The sequence below is a fragment of the Periophthalmus magnuspinnatus genome, chromosome 18 (genome assembly GCF_009829125.3).
Source record: "Periophthalmus magnuspinnatus isolate fPerMag1 chromosome 18, fPerMag1.2.pri, whole genome shotgun sequence".
Classification (NCBI taxonomy): domain Eukaryota; kingdom Metazoa; phylum Chordata; class Actinopteri; order Gobiiformes; family Gobiidae; genus Periophthalmus; species Periophthalmus magnuspinnatus.
Window position 1 is genome coordinate 15460135 of NC_047143.1, and position 24825 is coordinate 15484959.

Sequence of the window (24825 nt, forward strand, 5' to 3'; positions counted from 1 at the left end):
TTTTTCCCTCTCAAGGTCTGGCGCACCTGACGTTAAACGACCAAGGTATGGGTTCATTCCATTTTTTGATTTTTTTTTTCTTGAGTTTTTTTTTTTTTTAGAGAAATTGACTCTTCGACCCCTCTCTGAAGCCGCTCTCCCAGATATCCCTCTCTGCTTCTCGCCTTCCCTCACAGTGCCTCATCCTTCCATCCCTCCATCTTTTCCCCAAATCCTTCTTTGTCTTTTAATCCTCTCCAGCATCCATCCCAAATCCCTGTGCACTTCGCCCCGTGCAGAGTCTCTTTTAAAAATAAAATGTGAAAACGCTAAAGTTGTCTCAATTAATTGCTCAAATATTTGTATTGTACCCGTTTTCTGGTCTCATTCTAATCTTGCATTGGTATAATAATAATTAGCAGAAGACAGCACGTTTGGAATCCTGTATGATTTTGTGTTGACTTTATTTTATAGAATGGTAAAAAATACAGTTTGTAGATTGATAAGGCTTTATGCCTGAATAGTAAACGCAATCAAACAACCTAGCATGGGGCAAGATCTAATTGTAAATTGGCTTGTCATACTAAATACTAGTAAATAAAAGATTTGGTTTTCCAAGTACTATTTCATGTCTAATCTAGAACTAAAGTTTCAAAGTGGGCTACATCTTTGTCACTTTAGTTCTAAACAAGAAATTATCTAAAGGAGCACAAAAAAGTGGATAAAATTGAGCTCGCATACACCAGTAGTAAATGTATCACAGTTTGAGAAACACTGATTTAGTCATATCTCTACAGTCACAATTCAAGTGTACACTAAAAAGTAAAATGTGTTCTGCACTATTAGACACATTGTAAAAGCAGATCATAAACTTATGTGTGTGTGCTGTCTGCATCTAATTCTATGCCATATAAATATGGTTTTCAATAAATTCATTTTTGAATAATAATGAATTATTATTATTATTATTATTATTATTATTATTATTATTATTATTATTATTATTATTATTATTATTATTATTATATCAAAGATTCTTTATTATGCCGTATATCCATATGTCATCATATTTACTTTTAAGAGTTACTCTCTGAAGAGCGATTTCCACATGGGCCCACCCTCCAACCTAGCCCTACCCTGTTCCCATTTCCCCATCTGCCTTGCTCACCCCTCCTTCCATACCTTTGTGATCCTTCCATAGCCCCTCCATGTCCCCTCCATAACCCCCTTGTCCTGTCCTCTGGCTCACGTCCTGGACCTCCACCTTCTCACCTACGCCGCAAACCTTTGACCTGAAGGTAACACTCTCTCTCCCCCTCCTCCCTTGCTGCTTTGGGTTTATCAGTGCAATGCAACAACTCCTTGACGCTATTTGGAAAAAAAACAAACAAAATGTGTTTGATGCTAAATCTGTGTAAATATGTCTCAATTTCCATTCACCAACACACTTCAAGGTTTTTGAATGTGCAGAGTTCCTCGTCACCACTCTGTAAGCATTCCCATTGTTTGGCAAGTTTAGATTATAATAAATTGGAAATGTTGCTTTTTTCAATGCTGTTTTATTGTAAATGTGTATGCTTGCATATGACACCGCAGATTGCACAAAAACATCCACCCACACTTTTCTTTCACTTCCCTCCATCATGTCTTCTGACCTTCTGAAATGCTTCAGTCTCTCAAAACTCTTTAGTGCAAATTGCCATATATATTTATTTTTTATTTTTTTCACAGAATACCAAAACACACTCTATATGCACCCATACGTGTCTGCATCGAATATTTATTGATCATGAATCAGGAAGTATTGCTGGTATCCTATGCGATTGTTAAGTGATGATGTCACTTCCGGGTCTTATCAGCAACTTCACAGCTGATTTCTATCTTTTTTTGAATGTTTTTTTTTTGTTTTTTTTGTTTTGCTTTGTTACTTATTCATCAAACAAGAGATAATTACCTTTCAAAAATGTGTTTAACCACAAGTTTTATCAAATATATCGATAATTTGGCATAACAGAGAATTATTGATGTGTATGCCTCCCTTATTGTCGGTCAGTGCTGACGCTAGCCTAGCTTTTTCCCTCAACTTTGTACACTTTTCTCACACTTATATAACCTTACATTAGTTTATTTGTCATAAAATATTATATAAAAACAAAATTGTGCTTCACACAGCCACCATAATTTAGTGCAACAGTAGATGTAGTAAAAGTAATATAGAGTTTAATCAGAGTCTTTGATTTGACAGCCTAACTGCTGTTGGCAACTGCACTGCACTGTAGACCAATTTTGGTTGTGGACATGGCCAAGAATCAAAACTTGTTCACATTAAATGTGTTGTCTCTAAAACATAAAATTACATTTAAATAATAATAAATCTATCAATCAATTTAATGAACATCCACATTTTTTAGGAAAGTTGTGTTGTTTAGACTACAATGATGTTTGTACTACAATCTTTTCAGTGCTGTTTTACTGTATATATGTCTGCTTTCATTTGACACCTCCAGATTGCACAGAAAACATCCACCCACACTTTGCTTTCACTTCTCTCCATCATGTCTGCTGACCTTTTGTACACTTCAGAAATGGCTCAGAGTCTCTCAAAACTTACAGTCTTAAGTGCAAATTGACAACTTTTTTTTTTTTTTCCACACACATTGCCAAAATGCACTCTATATGCACCCACCCGTGAATATAGCCAAGTTGTTTCTATGCTGAGTGTTTTGTTGTTCTGACATTTCAATACCTCTGGCCTCCCGGAGAGGTAAGGGAACATGGATGAAAATAAGTGTAAAAAAGTAAAGTTCGATTGGACAAAGTGTGGTCGCAAGCTGAATGCGTTGACCTTCATAGCTAACGGGGAAAGAATCCTTTTAGCTAAGCCCTATCGTCAGACAGTAACACATCCATCCAAGTATATAGCTTAAAAGCACTCAAAGTAACCTATAGAGACCTATTATATCAGCTATTTCAAAGTTCACAAGAGTTTAAACCAATCAAAGCAATAACAGGTAGACAACTGCAAAATGGTATCACTTCCCATTAAAAGGTTAAACTTGAAAATTAATGTTACACAATCAATTATTTAGTATTAGTTGCACTTATAGTATTAGTACCGAGTGCATCAAGTGTCTCCTCTGGGACAGACACTCCACCATCACATCAGTCTGAAATTGTGTTGTCTCCATACAGTAACAGACTATCTATCTATCTATCTATCTATCTATCTATCTATCTATCTATCTATCTATCTATATATATATATATATATATATATATATATATATATATATATATATATATATATATATATATATATATACTTAAACTGCTCGCATTGACAAGCCTCATTTGACTGGAGCTGAACGCTATAGGTGACATCACACTCACTCAGTCCAATTCTTTATACAATGTATATTTCAGCTCCAAATGGCACTTCAAAACACAGTGTAGCACAACCTTGCTTGAAATGTTGTTGGTCACCAAAAGATGGATAGACTGCAAAAAAAAAAAAAAAAAAGCTGGGCCTGGTTAGTATTTGGATGGGAGTCTGCTGGGAATGCCAGCTCCCACAGTGGAGTCAGTGGCAAAAAACTGCCATTGTGGGCACTTCACCCACATTGCCTAGTATGAATGTTGTGTGCATGGATGAATGGTGGTGGTTGGAGGGGCCGATGTCACATATTGGAAACTTCACTTCCGTCAGTCTTACCATGAGTGGGGTGAATGAAAAATGCACCGTAAAACTTTTTTTTTGTGTGTCCAAAAAGCCATATATAAATCAAATGCATTATACAATAGAAATACATTACTGTACAAATTGGTTTGGTTTAAAGATAAACAAATCTCTTCTAAACCAAAACCAGCACTCCATCACTCTCTGTTGTTCACTGCGCCCGCTTGCCCATTTATTCCTCAACACAGAAAAACAGATTATTCAACCATTCCCCATCTGACTGTAGATATATCAAACCTCCCTTCCAACCCCTTCATCTGTATGTGCCATCTCCACTGCCTCCTCTCCCTCTCTCATCTCCAAAAGCGTACTGCATTCTACCGCTGATCTATGGACGCTTGCATACGCACAGTCAGATCTGCAGATGGAGCTGTAGCAGAATTGACAATCTGACATTAGAGGATTTCTTTGCACTCTCCTCCCCAGAGAATTCGAGCATTCCGACATGAGAAGCAACGCTCCCGGACAAGGCTGCGACAAACGGTGACAACACTGGTCTTTAAAGAAATAAAAGGGTGTATTGAAGTTAGAATGATAAAGATGTACTGAGAAAGCTATTTTCAAGGGCATCATCTGAAAGAAATATCACTGTAAGCGGAATTGTCTTTGTTGTGAAGTATTGAAAAAATGTCTGGTGAAACTACAGAACTGACTTCAGTATAGCCTCGTATACAAAGTCTGAAATAATGATTATGGTTATGAAAATCCATATTCCAAACTGACTAACTACATTATAAAATTGTACTGACATCATGCTGGGCAGACAGTGTAGATACTTGGACATCAGGGCAGTCAGCGCCATATTGGATCCATCAAATTGTTTTCCAAAGCTTTTCACAGACATAATGGACAGTGACGATTATTAATCTAAGAAGTGAAACTTCAAAATCATCTAATACTCATTTAATACTGCTCATTTGGAAAGTTAATTCTGTTGGTTAAATGGGTAGCGCTCACGCCCCACAGCAAGAAAATTTTCAGGTTGGACTCCCTGGTCATTGAGTTTGCATGTTTCTTCACATGTCCTGTTTCCTCCATCATCCCACGACATGCACAGTAGGTAAAATCCTCCAGCTAAGGTAATCCTGACTAAGATAGCTCAAGATCAGGAGATGGATCCTCTAGAGATGGATCCTCAGGCCTAAAGGATAGGTCAAATGTAGAGAACTAATTTAACTGTACCTTTAACTTTATTTATTACCTTATTTATTCTATTGGGTTTTAAAAATATATATATATTTTTACATAGCAACTAGTACCAATAGGCAATGTGCTCAGTTGTTTACTGTATTGGTGCTGAATCCCATTGAAAATAAAGACATTCGTGACAAAAAGATTACCATAAATTTTGGACTACAGAGCACACCTGAATATAAGCCGCACCAGCTAAATTTGAAGAGAAAATCAATTTTGTACATATATAAGCCGCACCTGAATATAAGCCACAGGTTTTCATATTGTAACATGAGATATTTACACAGAAAGACGGTGCACCGACACACTTTTTTTAAACTGTGCCTGAAAATTGGCACCAACACGACATCAACACGGGATGAACACATTTGCAGGTTTAGAAAATAAAGCTGCACCAACACATAAAATCTGCTTTTATTTCCTCTGAAAACTTTTGTCGTCTTTTTACATTGACCAAGTTGGATTCATTGATGTCGAGCTTACGTGCAGTGGCTCTATTTCAGGGGTCGGCAACCCACGGCACCAAAGCCGCATGCGCCTCTTTCAGCCTTATACTGCAGCTCTGCGTGGCTGAAGTGTATTTTATTTGTGTTAGCTCTTTTTTGTTGTAGTTTAAATTGGAAGATTATTATGATCTTAAAATAAAATTATATTTTCTTATTTTTCGTTGCTCAAAATAAGCGTCACACTCGCGGAACAATGTTCAAAACAAACACCGCTTACGTCTCACGTCTCACAGACACAGACACTGACACAGCTCACAGTCCTGCATAAAGAGCCCTGATTTTCAGACGCTGTGCACACAGGGGTCAGGAGCAACTTTCGCCTGTCCCTAATGACGCACTAATAAGCTCGTCCGTAGATGTATCATGAAAATCCTACTGGAAATCGCCACAGAAATCTATTTGATGTAGTAGCAAGTATATTATCTGCTCTTGTCTCCGCGATGACGTATCACGTATAACACATCAGACACAATGCCCAAAAGTAGAGCCACAAGAGAGTGAAAATGAGCCAAAACAAAAGTCTTTGGATAGCTTTTAACAAAGGGGAAAAGGACAACTGAGGAGCCAGAAGAGGAGACTATGACCTCCAAGAAAAAGAAAGATAAATTTAACAGACAATGCCTACTTAAAATCTGGGTTTGTCGCTACAGGTGACTCTCACGCGCAGAGTCCGCTCTGTGTAACATACGGGAAAAGCAAATAAGGCAATGAAACCTTCAAAACTGCTTTGGCACATGGAGAATATGCACCTGGGATTAAACAATACGCTTTTAGAGTTTTTTTTTTTTTTTTTTTTTTTTTTTAAAGAAACTGCGGAGCAGAGTAGACATAATCACATAATCAGCGCAGGGCTCACACTGATGCAGCGGTTTGGTGAGTTGTATTTTTTTTATGCACTTAAGTTGTTTTTGCCATATTTATCTGCCACGTGTAGAAGGCTTGTCCGTGAAAATAAAACCTACATTATTCCGTTATATTATTATTATACACAGTGTTATCTTCATTTTAGATGTCAAAAAGTATTTGCGGCTCCCAGTGTTTTATTTTACGTGGAAAGTGAGTCCAAATGGCTCTTTGCGTGTTACAGGTTGCCGACCCCTGCTCTATTTCCTTCTTTATCTTAAAAACTGCATCATATCCATTTCATGATGCGGAAAATGATCGTTCAAAATCAAAACTAGTGAATTCTTCAGAGCAGAATCTTTCCCCACGTCGGTCTCACTTTTACGTCTACAGCTAGAGAGCGCCCCCCAGGGGCCGTTATCCAGTAAAAATTCCATAAATAAGCCGCACTGCTGTATAAGCCGCAGGGTTCAAAGCGTGGAAAAAAAGTAGCGGCTTATAATCCAAAGTTTACAGTATATCTTAAATTTTTAAGGCACCCAAATTAATTTACACAGGGTGGAGCTTTGGAACAGACTGAAAGAAGTGTGGCCGCTACTCTGTGTCAATGGACTCACTAAGCACCAATAAAATAACACAAGTTCTCAACAGTATAGTGAATTAGACGTTTTACCCCAAAAAACATGGCAGTATGCAATTTCATTAGAGGTACTTGAACTGACAACTTATTCATTAGTGGGCAAACAGCTCTACCAACTGAGCAAACATTCTAAAGCACATTACCTACATTTACACAAAGTCCAGATTTAGTCCATTGCTAATTTTAAGGATTTTTTTAAAAGGTATTTGAACTGGCTGCTTATTCATTGCTGGACAAACTCATCTACTAACTGAGCAAACCTCCAAAATACATAACTTACATTTACATAGATTGTGTTCAAACTTCTGATTTGGTTCTGTTCTAGTCCTGGTTTAGTCAAGATTTAGTCCTGGTCCAGTCCAGCCTTACAACCGGGTTTGGTCCTAGTTTAGTCCCAGTTTTGAAGCACAGTGTCTGCAAATGTGAACGCAGCCTTAGTTACTTGAAAAGGATATTAACATTGATTTTGTAAGCTGTAACAAACATTTTCAAAAACATCAAACATTGTTTTGGCATTAAACACAGCCAGACCAGCCCCAAATACTGATCACACCTTGTCTGAATTAATACAGCAGTGGCTCCCGATGGACTGTCCAAAACAACATCTTAAAGTGGGAAAATCGATAAAGCTATTTGGTAAGGCCTGTGACATGTTGGAGAATGAGACAATTACCTCTGGATTACTAAACTATCTTGGTGGTGTGCCCTCATGCATTGATGGTCACTCAAAAGCTGGGGCGAGCAATGTAATGAATCACCAAAAAAATACAGTATGAAGCAATTGGTCAATGTTAACAATCACACGGACGTGACATCACAGGCTGGGTCAAGAAATCAATGGGCGCAAAATGAAATATATACAGTCTGACCTTCAAATCTACGAAAGGACACTTTCTAGTTTCACCATATTGAAACAACATGCAGATGGGCAAATGATTGAGAGGAGATGGGGTACAGCTGATTTCATGTAAGTCTATTAAAATACAAGTTGAGCAAAAATATGTACTGAATCCCAATCAGGAAAATGTCTTGCCTTTGTGCCCTGGCTCAGTTGGTAGAGTGTTTGTCCACTGATCCGAAGGTTGGTGTTTCGAATCCCGCTCTCAACATAGACATCATTGGTTGAGTGGTCAAACCCACGTACCCACAGGTTGACGGTGCGATTCTAGCTCCCACAGATGAATGCTGTTGTTGTGTCCTTGGGCAAGACACATAACCCACCTCACCCCCCTAGTGTCTGTGTACACTGATGGATGAATGTGTGTGTGCATGTGACCTTGATGTAAAGCACCTTGAAAGTGGAAAAGCACTATATAAAAATATCACCATTGACCACTTGAATGAATGATGTTTATTTTGGTTGTTTGTTGTTTTTATTTATTTATTTAGACAGAGTTTTAATTAAGTTACATTAATCATTGAGGTCATTCCAAAGTCTTATTCCTAAAACAGATACACATCTTTGCCTAGCATTAGTTTTTATTTTACTAGATTCAAGCCGAAGCAAACTTCTTACGTTAGTGACTACTTCTCCCCACTGTGGGATTAATAAAGTCATGTCTTCTCTTATCTTAATTTAAAGAAGGATTGAATGCCTATGGTAATATCTTTGTTCACAACACAAAACAGAATAGTCTACATTTTTAACTTAACTATGTCCATAAATATTAATATCTTCAATTTTATAAATAGTTCATTAGTAGGATCAAGGAATCCTGCTTTATTAATTATTCTTATTGCCCCTTTTTGTAGTTTAATTATATCATCTATGTATATTTTACAGGCATTTCCGAGCAATAAGATAGATAGGTCAGCACAAGCGATGAATATAATACATGCAGGCATTTCTTATTCAATACAAATTTGGTTTTATAAAGTATACTAATAGTTTTTGATATTTTACTCCTGATGTACTGTATATGTGGTTTCGAACATATCTGATGATCTATGATCACTCCCAAGAGAACCTTGTCTCATAAACCCGCTCTATTTTGTTTTTTTATTAGATTTTGCCTCATTGGGTCCAAAACATCTCATTCAACTATAACTTATTTAAATCAAACCATTTTTTTTAATTTTTTTTTTTATCAACTTTGTTTCAACTTGTGAAATTAACGGATCGACATCAAATCTTGAACAATATAAATTTGTATCATTTGAAAAAAAAACAACCAACTTCAATATTTTAAATACTTTATCTTTTTTTTTTTTTTCATTCAAATAAAGAATTAGTAATTTTGGCCCCAGAACAGAAACTTGGAGAATTCTGCATAATAAAGTGTTATGAAGTGATACTGTACCATTCATTTCTACACATTGAAGCCTATTGTTTACGTAGCTTTTCAACCAACTATTAACCACTCCTCTGTAAAACAACAGTAGCTGTAAACCACAAGGAAATGAAGTAAAGGCATACAATATGGTGTTAGAAAACTGAACAAAGGGATTAGGTTTTTTGCCATTTTTTATATGGAATTAATCGCTATGGGCGCATTCACAATTGTCCATGTTGGGACCTGGTTTGAGCCCAGTTTAGTCCAGAGGGTAGACTTTGATCCTGTTCTATTCCTGGTTTAGTCTTGATCTAGCCCAGGATTATTAATCCTAATTTTGATGTAGTCTATTTGCAAATGTGAACGCACCCTTAGAGCCCACAACAGCCTTTTTGAATTCCATGTTGAAGCAGTGAAGTGTTCTGTAGCCCGCAGTCACACCTGCACAACCGAAATAAGCCACAACCTGATGACATCATCACACAGCGCTGTGTGCTTAGGTGCTAAGACTGTAGCACTGTAAAAGTGACATAGTGAGGCAGATATGAGTCCTGCTGTCATACGCTCCATTGTCAGGTTTCAGATCAAACAGTGTGGAACAGTGAGGGCAAAGGAGACATGAGCCACTTAAAAAACGTATGTACCACAGTTCAGTGTATTCACTTTTTCTCTTTTTTTCCTTTTTATCTTGTAACATCAGCTCATTGGCATGATTTTTTTTTTTTGCATTAGTTTTTCAGGTTGAGCCTCTGTGAGCACACTCTTAGTTAGAGCAAGCTCATGGATCAATGAGAGGTGGCAAACAAATGTATTGTACCGACTCAAAAGCCACAATCAGACCCTTGATAATAACTATTTATTATATAACGATTTAAACTTAATAATAATGGCTTACACTTGTAATGCGCTTTTTCAAAGCCTCTCAAAGCGCTACACTACAGTCATTATTCATTCATTTCCACACTTGGTGATGGTAAGCTACTATTGTAGTCACAGCTGCCCATAGAATAGAATAATAGAAGAATAAATACATAAAGAAAAAGAAAAAAATATCAGAATCAGAATCTGAAAACTTTTATTGCCATTGTCTGTGAACACAGTTCACAAACTAGGAACTTGCTACAGTGATAAAGTGCAACATAAAAACACACTGAATGAATGCAAATACAAATAAGGGCATGCATATAGAAACCTCTACTTGGTTGCACCTCCTTTGCATGTCCCCATACGCTGTATCAGGTTTTAAAGCCAGGGTTGTCCTTCAGAGCAATGGAAGGACGTGTAGCAGACATGAGAGAGCTGATGTCTATCTGCTTGTCCCTGCTCCTCTGTGGGACTCACACTGGGGCCAGAGCAGATTAGAGAGTGCTAGCCCACTGATTAGCACTTTAAAGGCTTCAAACAGGGCCTCTGAGCAAGCCCTACTTAAAAACTGCCAGGGTTTACTCCAAAATATCCGCATATGCAGGGATGTCGGGGAGTGTGACAATAAAAGAAAGGGGGTATGAGGTGAATATAGATTTAATAGGCAATAACTGGTTATACAAATCATTTTTAAAGGGAATTCTCACCATAAAAGCGTTAACTTTTTTTTTTTTTTTTTTTTTTGCATGTACCCTGAAAAAAAAGTGTTGTTTTTAAACTGTTTGCGTTGGTCCAAAGCTTATTCCACACTTTATTAACACTTTCTTTTTTATAGAACCATAATACTCACGTGACTAGACCAAACATGGGCAAACTACGGTCCAGGGGCCACAATGGCCCTTTGGGTTTATTAATCCGGCCTGTTGAATGTAATCAAACTATATTAAAATAGATAAGGGTAAACCTTGTTCAGTTTATGTTTTCAACAAGTTGTTGATCTTTTGGCACCTGAAAAAATTGAATGTGAGTTTTTCTATTGTGTTTATGTAACTCAAAAAAAAAGAAAGAAAAAAAAAGTAATAAATTCATTCTTAATTTACTTAATTTAATTAAAGGAAAGAGTCTCAGGCATGAAAAACTGGACCGCACCAGGCCCTGACATGATCCATACATACTGCCTAAAGAAGCTCACTGCTCTCCATGAGCTCCTGGCAGCACAAATGAACCAGCTGCTAATGGATGGGACTCACCCTGAATGGCTAACCAAAGGGCATACGATCCTGTTCCAGAAGGATCCCTCAAAGGGTACAGCCCCATCCAACTATCGGCCAATAACCTGTGTCTCCACAACATGGAAGCTCATGTCAGGCATCATCGTGGCTCAGATAAGTGGGCACATGGATCAATACATGAGCACAGCGCAGAAGGGCATCGGTAAAGATACCAGGGGAGCCAAACACCAGCTCCCAGTAGACCGGACAGTCGCCCGAGACTGCACAACCCGTAAGACCAACCTGTGCACTGCTTGGATTGATTACAAGAAAGCCTACGACTCAATGCCACACAAATTGATCACTGAATGCCTGAAGCTGTACAACATCAACAGGACACTAAGAGCCTTCATTGCAAACTCGATGAGATTGTGGAAAAGCACCCTTGAGGCCAATGGCAAGCCACTTACACAAGTGACCATCAAATGTGGCATATACCAAGGAGAAGCACTGTCCTCACTGCCGTTCTGCATAGGTCTGAATCCCTTCAGCCAAATCATCAGCAACACTGGCTATAGATATCGACTCAGGAATGGGGCTACCATCAATCACCTCCTCTACATGGATGACATCAAGCTGTATGCTAAGAATGAGTGAGACATCGACTCACTGATCCACACCACCAGGATCTACAGCACAGACATTGGAAAGTAATTTGGGTTTGAGAAGTATAGCCAGATGGTGACAAAGAGGGAAGGTAGTCCACACAGAAGGGGTCTCCCTCTCAGAAGGGACAATGGTATCCCACAAGCCAATGGCAAGCTTGAAGTTGAAACAGCCACAGCCAAATACCTCAGAAGAGTAAGGCAAGTCTTAAGGAGTCAGCTCAATGGCAAGAACAAGACCCAGGCAATGAACACCTATGCCCTGCCAGTAATCCGATACCCAGCAGTAATCATAAACTGGCCAAAGGAGGAGATACAGACGCATGCTCAGCAAATGTCTCAGACAGTGGATTGCAGAGGAAGAGTTGCTAGAGGAACCATCATGGAAGGACAAGCCCCTGCACGGGATGTACCACCGGAACATAACTGAAGTGGCTGATATCAAGAAATCCTACCAATGGCTGGAGAGAGCTGGTCTGAAGGACAGAACAGAGGCACTCATCGTGGCTGCACAGGAGCAGGCCTTGAGCACCAGAGCAAAAGAGGCCCAGATCTACCACACCAGACAAGGCCCAAGGTGTAGGCTGGGCAAAGAGGCCCCTGAGACAATCCAGCACATAACTGCAGGGTTTAAAATGCTGGTAGGGAAAGCATACATGGAGCGGCATAACCAAGTGGCGGGCATAGTGTACAGAAGCATCTGTGCAGAATACGAAGTGGAAACCCCAAGATCAAGGTGGGAAACACGTCCAAAGGTAGTGGAGAATGATCGAGCCAAGATCCTGTGGGACTTCTAGATACAGACTGACAGAATGGTGATGGCGAAACAACCGGACATTGTGGTGGTGGATAAACAACAAAGCAAAGCCGTCGGGGTGGACAGAACCAAGTGATGGGAACATCAGAGAAAAGGAACAAGAGAAACTAGAGAAATACCAGGGGCTCAAAGAAGAGCTGGAGAAGGCTTGGAAGGCGAAGGTATCAGTGGTGCTCGTGGTCATCAGAGCACTTGGGGCAGTGACCCCCAAAGTGGAGGAGTGACTAGAGCAGATCCCAAAAACATCAGACATCTCAGTCCAGAAAAGTGCAATACTAGGAACAGCAAAGACACTGCACAGCAGAGGGTGAGGAGGAGATAAAAAATATATATATATATATATATATATATATATATATATATATATATATATATATATATATATATATATATATATATATCCTGGCTCGTCTGTCAAATTTTAGAGCCCATTGTGTCAAAAACTTTGCCCACCCCTGGACTAGATTCAAGATTTTGCTGTATTACAGTATGAGTCTGCATTTCAAAAATATAAATTATAGCTGCCTCCAACGGTATTAGATATAATTGGCCTATAAACTGTTATGATGTCATCTGAAATCCAGCAATTGCTTAGGAAGAGAAGTGATCCAGTGGAGTTTTAGCCGGCCGATATGTTTCATATTAAAACAATATAGCTTTGGCTATCTTGTAAGTATTAATACAATGTTTTTTGTTGGAAAATATATGCTTTCTGTTCCGCAACAAAAGTACAGAGGTTAGTCTCAATTTTGTCAAAATACACAATTATTAGGCTCTTTCATTGTTTGGCAGTCTATGTTTCTGAGAATGAAACTGAAAACACTTATAAATAGACTGTTTTATGTGTTTATATATTTATTATTTACAAACCAAAGGAGCTCATCACAACACTTAATACAACCACCCACACATCACATCCATACAGACTCATATTTAATAGAAATCCATGAGAAAGAACATAACACAACAAAACAGCTCAACAAAGGGCTCAGACCATTTTAAAATGAACCAAAACACAAATCATATTCCTAATACCAATGAGCAAATATTCCATTTCCTATTGGGCTCAGGTCATTTGTTACTGGACCATTTTATTTGTGTTTGTTTTTGCTTCTTCTCTGTGGCATTAAGCTATTGTCACACCTCTCAAATAGATAAATGAATACATAAATAAATAGATAAAAACACATACATTTACATATACATTTCTGTAATGGTAAAAAAAAAATGATTTTGCCATTTTGTTAATATTTGTTTCCAAAAGACTTACAAACATGCCCTAAAACTTTCTATTTATAATTCACCACAGACAACATATCAAACATTTTATACTATTGCAACACATATCAAAAACCCATGTCCACACAGCCTAGCTCTACGTGCACCTCCCAAAAACATTCTCTGGGAGTAGCACCTTGTTGCATATCCGGGGAGTAGAATGCACTGGGCAAGGCAAGAGAGATAGTCTGTCGAGTTTATAGGAGATCTCCTTGGTGATAGGGAAGTAAAAAGAAGCTAGCCTGATCCGTATCTGGCCCCAGTGTAATGGACTCGGTGCCCGGGTAGATAACCATCGGGCCACAGCTCACAGAGGGCACTTTATTGAGTCGCACTCGGCTTGGTGTGGGTTGGTGAATACACTGTGGAAGCATGCACACAACTCTGGATTCAATCACAGCTAGAAGATTCTGGACATGTGTGGTTAGGCTGACCTGGGGAAAAGCACAAATATAACTTTAGTTTGGAATTTTGCTTTTATTGAAGTCAAAACTCAAACTGGAAGATAATAAGCCCAGTATTATTACTTTGATGTAAATATTATAGCAAAATGAAAATGAAAAAAACAAACAAACAAAAAAAAGGTTTTGGTATAACAAACAGTTAAGAGACCACATATTAATTGCTTATTGTCATACTAAGTAGTTAATTAATTCTTGCTAACATTTATGAAATAGATTGAGATATGTATGTTTTACATTAGACATTTACAATTCTTCCACATTAATACATTTAATTACCACTCATTAGCATAATTAGCAATGGATGCTATTCCACATAAACTATAATCTTAAAAAGCAAGTATTTTTACTACAACAATAAATACAAAGATCCAAATACTACTACTAACTTCTACTAACTACTAACTTGCTTACCAGTTACCAACATTTGTAAGGTGTAATCAACAAACTGCTAACAAAAAAAAATAAAAATGCTAACATACATGACCATTCACATAGACAGTGGCTCCCTCTTTTCTGCACCACAACAATCACAGTCAGAGGACATGTGTTACAATTAATAAAAGGCATAGTACAATGTACATTTAAACATTTACTGAACATGTGGCCCCCAGGCTCCAGCGTAGCTTGCATGCCAGTTACCACATGTAATAAAAAAATATGTGTAGTCCTCAAAGTGGTACATCCAATTGTCTAAACAAGCCAACAAGAAAAAAAGGGAAATAATTTTGGGTATAGAAATTACATTTCTGTGCTGTGCCAGTCCCATACTGTCAACTCAGTCAAACCGTGGTCCAAAATCATTCCTCACTTATTGTATGCAAATATTCAATAATTATTAATTATTCACCATAATGAGTTTATAAGCACTTTTCACAACTTTCAGAGGCCATCACCATAATGCTAAAAATAACTAGTATGCTAACCATGCACTTTCTGATGCTCAGACAGTACACAGCAGAGTTATTTTGACCTTAAGAGCAGCTTAGACAAATTTTACTCATATACGTGAACAGATAAAGGTTCTTTGACATGGCAACAATTCCAACAACCGAAGTAAAGCATTAAATGTATACATATTCTTTCCATGCATTTGTTTTAATAACAAAGCTGCAAGATATTCATTTCATGCAAATTTACACCACAGAATCAAAGTTAACACAAAAAAACAATTAACATAAAAGACAAATGTGTTTGGCTTTTAAATGGTGAAAAACACTTGAAGCTCGATCAGCACTTGAAGAAAGTCCTAAACAGTCTTTGGAAGCTAAAGCCTCCTGAATCCTAATCATAATACTGTTCTTAAAATAGGCTAAACAAACAGCCGCGCATTTGCATACAGTTCAGTGTGTTCTCTGCAAAGTGTGCTGTTTTCATTATACCCTGGGCACAGCACGTTTGGGGACTGGGAAAACAATTGATAGAAATAAAATAAATATGTCATTTTTAGATTTTAGAAACAGTAAATGATGGAAGAATTCATATTTTCAAGTAAGTTTCATAAAAGATAAAGATGATATAATGATATGTGATGTGTTTGATGCCTTATGATGTGTTTGATGCCTTCAGTTTCCCTAGAATCATTTGGTTAAGTTCAGCTCTAGAATTGCCTGTCTCTACTAGACAAAGGTTAAAAGGTAGCTGTTAATTTGAAAACTACCACTACATTAGATCACAAGGTGGAACAGAGCATTTTGAGCTTTGGAGATGTAGATAGACTAATAAACCAGGACTACTCAAACATGTGTCAGTGAAAAAAACAACCAAACTCCAGGTATGTTTTTGATGAGGTAACAACATTCCAACATGACTAAAAGCTCACAATAATCCGTTCTGTGTAATATGTGGACCTTTAAAGATAATAAATCCAATCACAGTCTAAAAAATATATACAGAATGTACAGGCTTAAAGAGAGCATTTTGGATGTTCACCTTGACACTTGTGTAAACATCCATTAAATGGCTAGATGATTATTTCTGTCAGGGAGTGTGCAAGCTTTGTTCCACTAAATTTAAAGAAGGGATATTACGCGACTTGTCAGCATGTTGGAATTGTTTTATATGTAGGCTTGTCACTATAACTTATCGCTACAAAGAAATACTGTGATAAACAATAATATTGAAACTACTTTTTGCCACTGACACAATTAAAATAAAGCAGAATAAGCCAAATAAACATTTTTTTAAAATAAACAGTATCGCTAAAAGTTGTAACAAATAACTTGCAGAATGTACCAATAATCAGCCTTAGAAGTGATCTATTCTACCCTCTGCAGCTCAAATTTGACCTTATTACTTAAAAATGGCAAAAATCTCCTCATATTTACAAAGAAATTGTACAGTCGATAAATATTGAGCCCCAAAATATATTGTTCCAGCTTTCACGTATTGAACGATAAATCGATATAGTAATTATTCTGACAGGCCTATTTATATAGCATCCATGAATATAATCTAGCCATCTCTCCCGGACACTATTCAAACCCTCCGTAATAGTAGTACAAGCCTGTCCAAGACCCACAAGCCTATACAACCCAGCTTGCCGCACTACACACTACAACTTCACAAACCTGATGGCATGTGCAGGAGTTTCATTAGCTGAAGTATTAACTTAATACCCCATAGATTCTGAAAATTGTAAAAGTGTTTATAAACTCATCCTGGTGAATAAATAAGATGCTCAGAATACGTGAGATAAATGATTAACTTCAGACCACTGCAAACCGTTTAAAATGAACCAGTTATGTTTGTACCCATTTTTAAACAGTAAAAATTAGTTTCTGCACCTTTAAATAACAATTTGCAATACATCTTGGTAAATAGCACACTCACTGTCAGAGGGCTAATTGTGATCGACAGGGGCGGGTTGTAGTGACCTCTTGTGACCCGTAGGGGTGCCATGGAGAGGGAGAGGGCAGTTGCGCAAGGTGAGGTGTATGACACATGCGGTCGTCTCTTGTCTCCCGTATAGATGGAAGGAGGAGAGGGGCAGATTCTAAGGCAGGCCACAGGCATAAACTGACAGAGAAAAAACATGAAGTGACAGCGCATTTTGTGTACAGCAGATTCATTCTTTATGTGGGTGAGGCAAAAACACAATCAAATAATAAATAAATAATAATGAATAAGTACATAAATTCAGCCATGCTGCAGTCCCTTTGGTTTGTTTTTGTTGTTGTTGTTGTTGTTTTGTTTTTTTTGGAAAGTACTATGGACTATGGAAAGTACTTTCAAAACAGTAGCTCATAACATCGTATAAAACAAAGACCATTATTAAAAGAAAAAAATATTCATGCACCAGTGTGCGCAGACACTGGGGACAAGGTGGGATAATATTGTATAAATTCAATATACAAACATGTTTAGGTGAAATTAAAGGAACTGTACTTTAAACAACCTTCTAACATACTGCATCATCATCACTAGCATGTATACATGCATGCAATGTGTTAGCAGGGTTTGAACAGAGTTGGCGGGCTCTGGGATCTCCTCTGAGCCTGTAATAAAATCGAGTTGTAGCGTATGGCTCCTCTCAGTGGGTGGGAGGAGTATTTTTAGGAGGGAAACTTTGCAACATTAACCACAATAATGAGACTGTCCACTTTGTTATTTACATCACTTAAATTGTTTTGTCTACAAGTTAAGTATTAATTAGCATGTATTTATTGCACTGTGCATTGCAATTTATTTCAGGCTTTTTAAGGAAAATCTCTTGAGGCAATAGTTATCGAATAGGCTCCACATGTCAAATACGAATGTGATTCTTAAGTAACAGATGCCAATGTATGATCCGATAGCACACTAGTAAATACGTAGGGTCAACCCAAACAAAATGCTTAATTGTCAAATATGTATAGTTATGGGACTTTCGGATCTTTTACGTGATCTGAATCTTTTAGATCTGTTCATGTCAAAGAGCCGTACAAAAAACTGGCTCATATTATACTTATTTACATGACAGATGCCAGTGTGAGAACTTATTTTAACAACATACTAATAACAGAAAGGGATGGTCAAGGTTAAAGTGTGTTTAAAATGGTTCAGACTGAGAGTGGGAGCGTGTTTACCCTTTCAAATTATACATAATCTAAATAAAATGCTGCACTACAATAATAATAATAAAAAAAAAAAAACTGTTATTATAATGGGTTTAATTCTGGGGCTGTGCAGTGCCTTTCTGTGTGGAGTTTTCATGTTGTCTCCGTGCCGGCATAGGTTTCGTTTGGGTGCTCCAGTCTCCCCTATATTACTAAAAACATGTACAATAGGCTCCTCCCGTCTGGTGTCAGGACTCACCTGAAGAAGTTATTCTTAATCTCAGCAGGACTATCCTGGTTATATAAAGGCCAATAAAACACATGCTTCACTGAGAATGTAATGAATTTAACAATTTTCTTTATTAATTTTAGGACAAGATTTTATTCATGCGCTGCCTTCTCCTTTGACCTTTTAGAGTGCAATGCTACAACTCCACTCGCAACTTGACTAATGATGCCCAAAAGCCAATAGTGATTGAACAGCTGATGGATAGACTCCATTACTCTCACAACCAAAACAACCACTGTCCTTCCACCATGCTGCCCCTGCCAGTTCTACTCCCAATAAATATATTTTCTGCCTCCCCGGTTCTAGTGTGCAATGCCGTTGTTCATTATATCCCACCATTTTAAACATGGATAGGCCTAATTTATAAATAAGTGTAGTCTATAATGTCTAAAATAAATACATAACTTTAGCAATGTATATACAAAAAAATAAATAAATACAAAAAAAAAAATACTGACAATAAAATTAAAAACGAAAGCTTTTTTTTTTTCATCTTCAAATTTTATTAAACAACAGCAAATGATGTGTTTGTTTATGTTTTGTTTTGTCTTTTTTGTAAGGGCTTGGGAAGTTAACATTAATGGTAGCTTAAAGAGGGGCTATTATACTTCTAATACTGCTAATGCAAAACGTATTTAGATTCCCATCTTACCTTTTGCAGTTTTGAAAATGCTATATTCATATTTGTTAAATTTTGGTTTTTGATGCTCTGAGCCCGCCTCCATTTGCTCTCTGCGCTAAGTCACTCCCCCTTCAGAGTGCTACCACAACACAATCAACATGAATCTCACGCACAAATAAAACATCGCGAGTTGTAGAGAATTTTATAGCAAACTGTAGTTGGTTCGAATAGGGCCTGGGAGAGATCACTAGAGATCTCTAGATTACTCAAACATGCATGGAAGACATCTAAAACCTCTTCAGGCAAGGTTTTGATGAAGGAACAATATTACAACACATGGTAGAAAGCTCAAATACATGGATTTTGCATATTACCTACTATTTAAATATTATTTGTTATTTAAAAATCCAGTGTAATGTTAATCTACAAAAAGATATATGAAAAATAAATAAATAAATAAATAAAATCAATAATAATAAATGTAAATTAAACAATATGTCATGATGCCTGTTTGTTGCTGCCCTCCTGTACTCTCTCTCCCCCTCCCTCACCTGTCTGTCTGGAGCTGGGTGGAGTCTCTGACTCCTTCTGCACACACCTGGAGCGCATTAGCGCAATCACCCTCACCTGTGGTGGCGTATAAGAAGACTCGGCAGACTACACTCGGAGCCAGACCGTCCGCGTGTAAAACGTGAATGTTCCAGCTCTGTTTTTGCATTCCTGTTACCCACCTGCTTGTTCTCATTTTGGATTTTGCCACCTTTCCAGACTCCTGCCCTCGCCCGCTCCTGCTCCTGCCTCTACGCTCCGGTACAGTCATCTCACTCCGCATTGCCTGTCTTGGTCTCCGGCGTCCCGCCTGCTTCTTACCCTGGGTCTCACTCCTTGGACTACGCCGGCCCTGTCTGTCCTGGTCTCGTCCCCGCTCCCGTCTTCACTCCAGCCCCGGCTTCCCGTTCCCGACCCGCTCTCCGTCCTGCCTGCCTCCTGCTTCCTGGTTCCTCGTGTGTGTCATTTGAACTATTTAAGACTTTGATTCACAGACTTGTAAATAAACACTGTCAACCTGCTCTGAGTCTGCATACTTTGGTCCTGACCCGCACCGTTACGACACAATATTACAAAAATTGCAATACACATATAATTTTGCCTATCAGGATTTAGTGTGCAGCGCCATGGTTCATTATGCCACCATTTTAAACATTTGTAGTCGTGGTTTCGAAGGTGGCTTAATTGAATTTGGCCTAAGGGCCAGTGTGGTCTCACACTGGAAATTGGATCCAGGTCAGGTTTTTGCATGCTGTAATTAAGGTCACGGAGGGCAGCGGAGAGAAGCCGGGGTTGGGTGATGACATAGGGATACGGGGGCTAAAGCAGTGATACAGTCAGGGTGGGGTTAGGAGGCAGATGTGATAAGGAGTGAGAGAATAGAGAAAGAACAGATTTGGGAAAAAAGTAATTAAATAAAGATAGGATAGGTGTAAGGGAGGGTGTAGCTGGCAAGGTTGGTAGTTGTGTAGAATTTCAAAGCAATGCTTTGTACATTTTTTATAGAATAATCCATTTTGCAAAGCTCTAGGTACAGCGTTGCAAATGCTGTCTTATATCCATCATTGTATCCTTTTGGTCATTACCCAAAGCTTATGACCATAGATGACGATAGGAACGTAGATTGACCAGTAAATTGAGATCATTGCCTTTCAACTCAGCTCCTTCAAATAAATAAACACACTTTACCGCATAATTCCATAAATCTCGCTTTATATATTTGATGTCTTCTGTTGAAAATAATAAAACCCAGGTTCTGTTATTTTTCCCAGCAAAAGTGTAATCTACATAGTACTTTGAAAAGGTTGTCTAAAACTAAGTAAACTAAACCTATATATTTTTAACTAGAAACTGACTTTCACAATTTAATACAAAACGTTTCTTACTATACAAGCAGATAATTAGAAATATGAGAGTGTGGTTGCATATTCAAAAACAAACACCTGTGCCTCCCTCCCCCTGCACACGGCTATACATTCCTATATGGCATGTCATCTGGGCTTATCTGAGTGTGGCCCGTCCCTCCAGTCTCCACCCGCTGTTTTCGGGCCAAATCAGGCGTGGAGAGGAAACTGATGAAGACAAGGATATGTGGAAATGGAAGAAGGGGGAGAGAGAGGGGAGGAGGGAGGACGGAGGGAGGTGAGATAGATAGAATGCTAATGACCCCAGTTCATTGGCAGTGGTGGTGTGACAGACAGGGAGCACACAGGTAGAAGATAGGGCAGTCTATATTGTCAATGTTAAGTCAGATATTGTAGTGGGGTACCTTTAAGTGGGGTGACTGTAGCTGGGGCGACAGTAGCTCAAGTCTGAATCCTGATCTCAACCAAATAACATCATCGGTTGAGTGGTCAAATCCACTGACCCACAGGTTGGCAGTGCAATTCCAACTCCCACTGCTGAATATTGTCATATTGGCCTTAGGCAAGACACTTTATTTACCTCGTCCCTAATGTGTGCATAGACTGAGGTATGGATCAGTGGATCGTTGATGTAAAGCGCTTTGAGTGCCTTGAAGGTGGAAAAGCGCTATATACAAATCTTAGTTGTTTTTTTGTTTTTTTTTTACTGTGTTAAAATGTTGAAAAACAGTTGGCAGTGGTCCAAAGTTAGTCCTCGCTCACCTGATGCATTGCGAGTGTCATAATTATGCACCAAGGTGAGTTTTTAAGAGGTTTTCCCAACTCTCAAAAACCAGTGTGGAGTAAAGCTAGCAACAACTAGCATGTGGAGCTAACACTTCCTGATTATTGGACAGTAACACATAATCCGATACACACCAGTGCACAGCAGATTTATTTTGATCTCAGGAGCTGCTTATATAATATATTTGTATTGGGAATTTTGTTTGACTATTACAAATTGGGTACAGGCTCTTTAAATGCAAGCCCTGCATTTGTAATTAACCATATTTAGAACGTTGATGGGTTGACAAACCCCAAAGTCTAATTTCACATATTAATATATTAATAGACAAAATGTAATATTTCTCTTCCAGGGAGTAAAGTGGTAGTGTAATTAACAACAACCTCCTCACACAAATCTAAAGTGTTGGGAAATGTTTTTTTTACAGTTCTTAGTCTCTCTACCAACACATCTAATGACAACTTTGTCTGTCTCCAAATGGATTAGTATTGGGTGATACGATTTTTGTTTCAATCCAATCCCATTATTGGCAACTATTGGTCTGATAACAATTAGTTTAGTAAACATTAGTAGTTAAATTGAAATGCATTGAGACTAGGATTACCTTGGCAGCAATATCTTTACCGCAGTTGGATCTGATCTAAATATTATGTGTGCAGATAAACTAAAATATAAACAATGTAATTCCAAATTTGATAACAAAAAAATAAAGACTGCATTTTTTAGATACATTTTAAGGAGCTATGGTTTTGCATGACAATTGTTACATTTGGGTACCTCAGTCAGTGTTGATATAGGGATATTTATTGATTTGCTGATGATTAGTTTGCATTCACACTCACTCTGTCCATGTTTCTGTTGGCTCTTCTCCTCCCTTGTTGCTCCATCCAATGGGACTGTAGACCTTGAGATACTAGGTGTGTTTAATATGAGCAAGGTAGTGAAGCTGGCTGTAGGCCCTATGACACCGCTGCATATCATGAGATCAATGTGGCTTGCAAGGCGAGGGAAGGCGAAAAAAAGCAACTGCGCCTGCCTTCATGGACAATAATGCCTGATGATGGGAAATGCAGAGTTGACTGACAGCGGACTGGCAGCTGATTAGATCCGATAAAAACGTGATGCAAAGCTGTTAAAGAGCATTTATCCCTTCACTTTTACATTATCACAGATGCTTAAAATCAGACAGAAAGTGTCTGTGTTGTATAACACAGACACGTGATTATATATGATCTTGATGAGCTAAAAGTTGTTTTCAACACAAATCAAAGCCTCAGTGTATAAACTTTATCGTGAGGTCTGGATTCTTTGCTCTGGTGTTGTCTGAGTGAGTCTGTGGTGTGTGGGGACACGGGAGAATGCTAGTCTAATCACTAATCACTAAGTCTTTTTGTAGTTTTATTCAATTAAATGAACGTGAGGATGATCTGAGGCTGCCAGGCTGTTTTCAGATTCATGGAGTGTCCAAGCGGATTTTAGCTTTATCGTCCTTCCCTCAGCTGCAGCCGCTTGCTTGCGCCAACAATCTAGCCAAAGAGTTCAGCATCTGGCCAGTAGGTTTTAGCCTTAGACTTACTTACTCCTCCCTCCACCTAACAATTCAATTCAATTCATTTATTTTTGTAACGCCCAAAATCACAACAAGAGTTGTCTCGAAGGGCATTCATGTTTTGGTTGATGGGGGAAACCGGAGTACCTGGAGGAAACCCATCCAGACACGGGGAGAAACATGCAAAACTCCACACAGAAAGGCCTGGGCAACCCGGGGATCGAACCAAACCCTCTTGCTCTGAGGCATGAGTGTTGCCACTCAGCCACCATGCTGCCTACACACAGTTTATTTCTTAAACTGGAAGCAAAAGCTGCACTAATTGGCTACATCAATTTAAGCACTTCCTCCTCAAATGTGGAAAACCAGTAACCCAGCTTCATTTACAGCAAATGAAGACGTTAGTAAAAATTAATATTTACTTCTAATGTTATTCTTTGTTACAACATTGTGCATCATGTACAGTTCTCAAGCCAAATGTCCACATTTCAAAATCTAAACCAATTTGAAATTAACAGCAGTCCATGATTATAACACTAAACACCAGCATCTGCTCTTATGCAAATACAGAAGGTTTATGTAGGCATGCTTGCCTGTATATTGAGGGGAAAAAATTATTAATTGCAGTGGCTTTTAGGGCATTTGCCATTCTGGTTCAGTTGTAATCATAATTTTTTAATATAAGCTACCTTTATAATAAAAAGATGAACCTAAGATAACAGCCTGCAGGTGATTTATTTAATGATCTAAACAGGTCCATTTATTTCACTTAAACAAGAAATAGATTTTCGTTTACACATATTTCTATTTATTTATGTTTATTTATTTATTTTTATTTTCATTAAAATTAACAAGACATTGAAATCACAGTACAAACACATAAAAACAAACAATTGTAATTTAGACTTTACTTTAAAGTGGGACCTAAACTCCTCCGTATTTCAAATAAAGCTGCTAAACTGGGCAGTACATAGAGGACTAAAGGGGAGAGTTGGGGGAGGAGGGGTGGGGTCTAGAGGTATAAGGAACAAAGTGATTAGTCTGGTGATCACAGGTGATCACATTTCAAACTCCACCCCTGCAGTCAGCTGCTTGTAATCAGAAACACCTGGCTGTAATGAGGGAAGTCTTGCGTGATATCACATAGTACATGAAATTGCAGTT

At 38.2% G+C, this 24825-nt stretch overlaps 1 protein-coding gene across 6 annotated transcripts in view; it reads left to right on the forward strand.

The window, feature by feature from the left end:
• nrxn2b (neurexin 2b) overlaps positions 1 to 24825 on the forward strand; it is a 1142582-nt gene that overhangs the window by 235680 nt on the left and 882077 nt on the right. For 2 of the 6 annotated variants that reach the window (XM_055228872.1, XM_055228867.1), the window contains exon 3: positions 16 to 51. The exons of 2 other annotated variants lie outside the window; for them this stretch is intronic. In XM_055228872.1, the coding sequence (XP_055084847.1) occupies positions 16 to 51 (36 nt within the window). The remainder of the gene's footprint in view (positions 1 to 15; positions 52 to 24825) is intronic. 2 more of the 6 variants (XM_055228870.1, XM_055228866.1) reach the window with 1 other exon arrangement.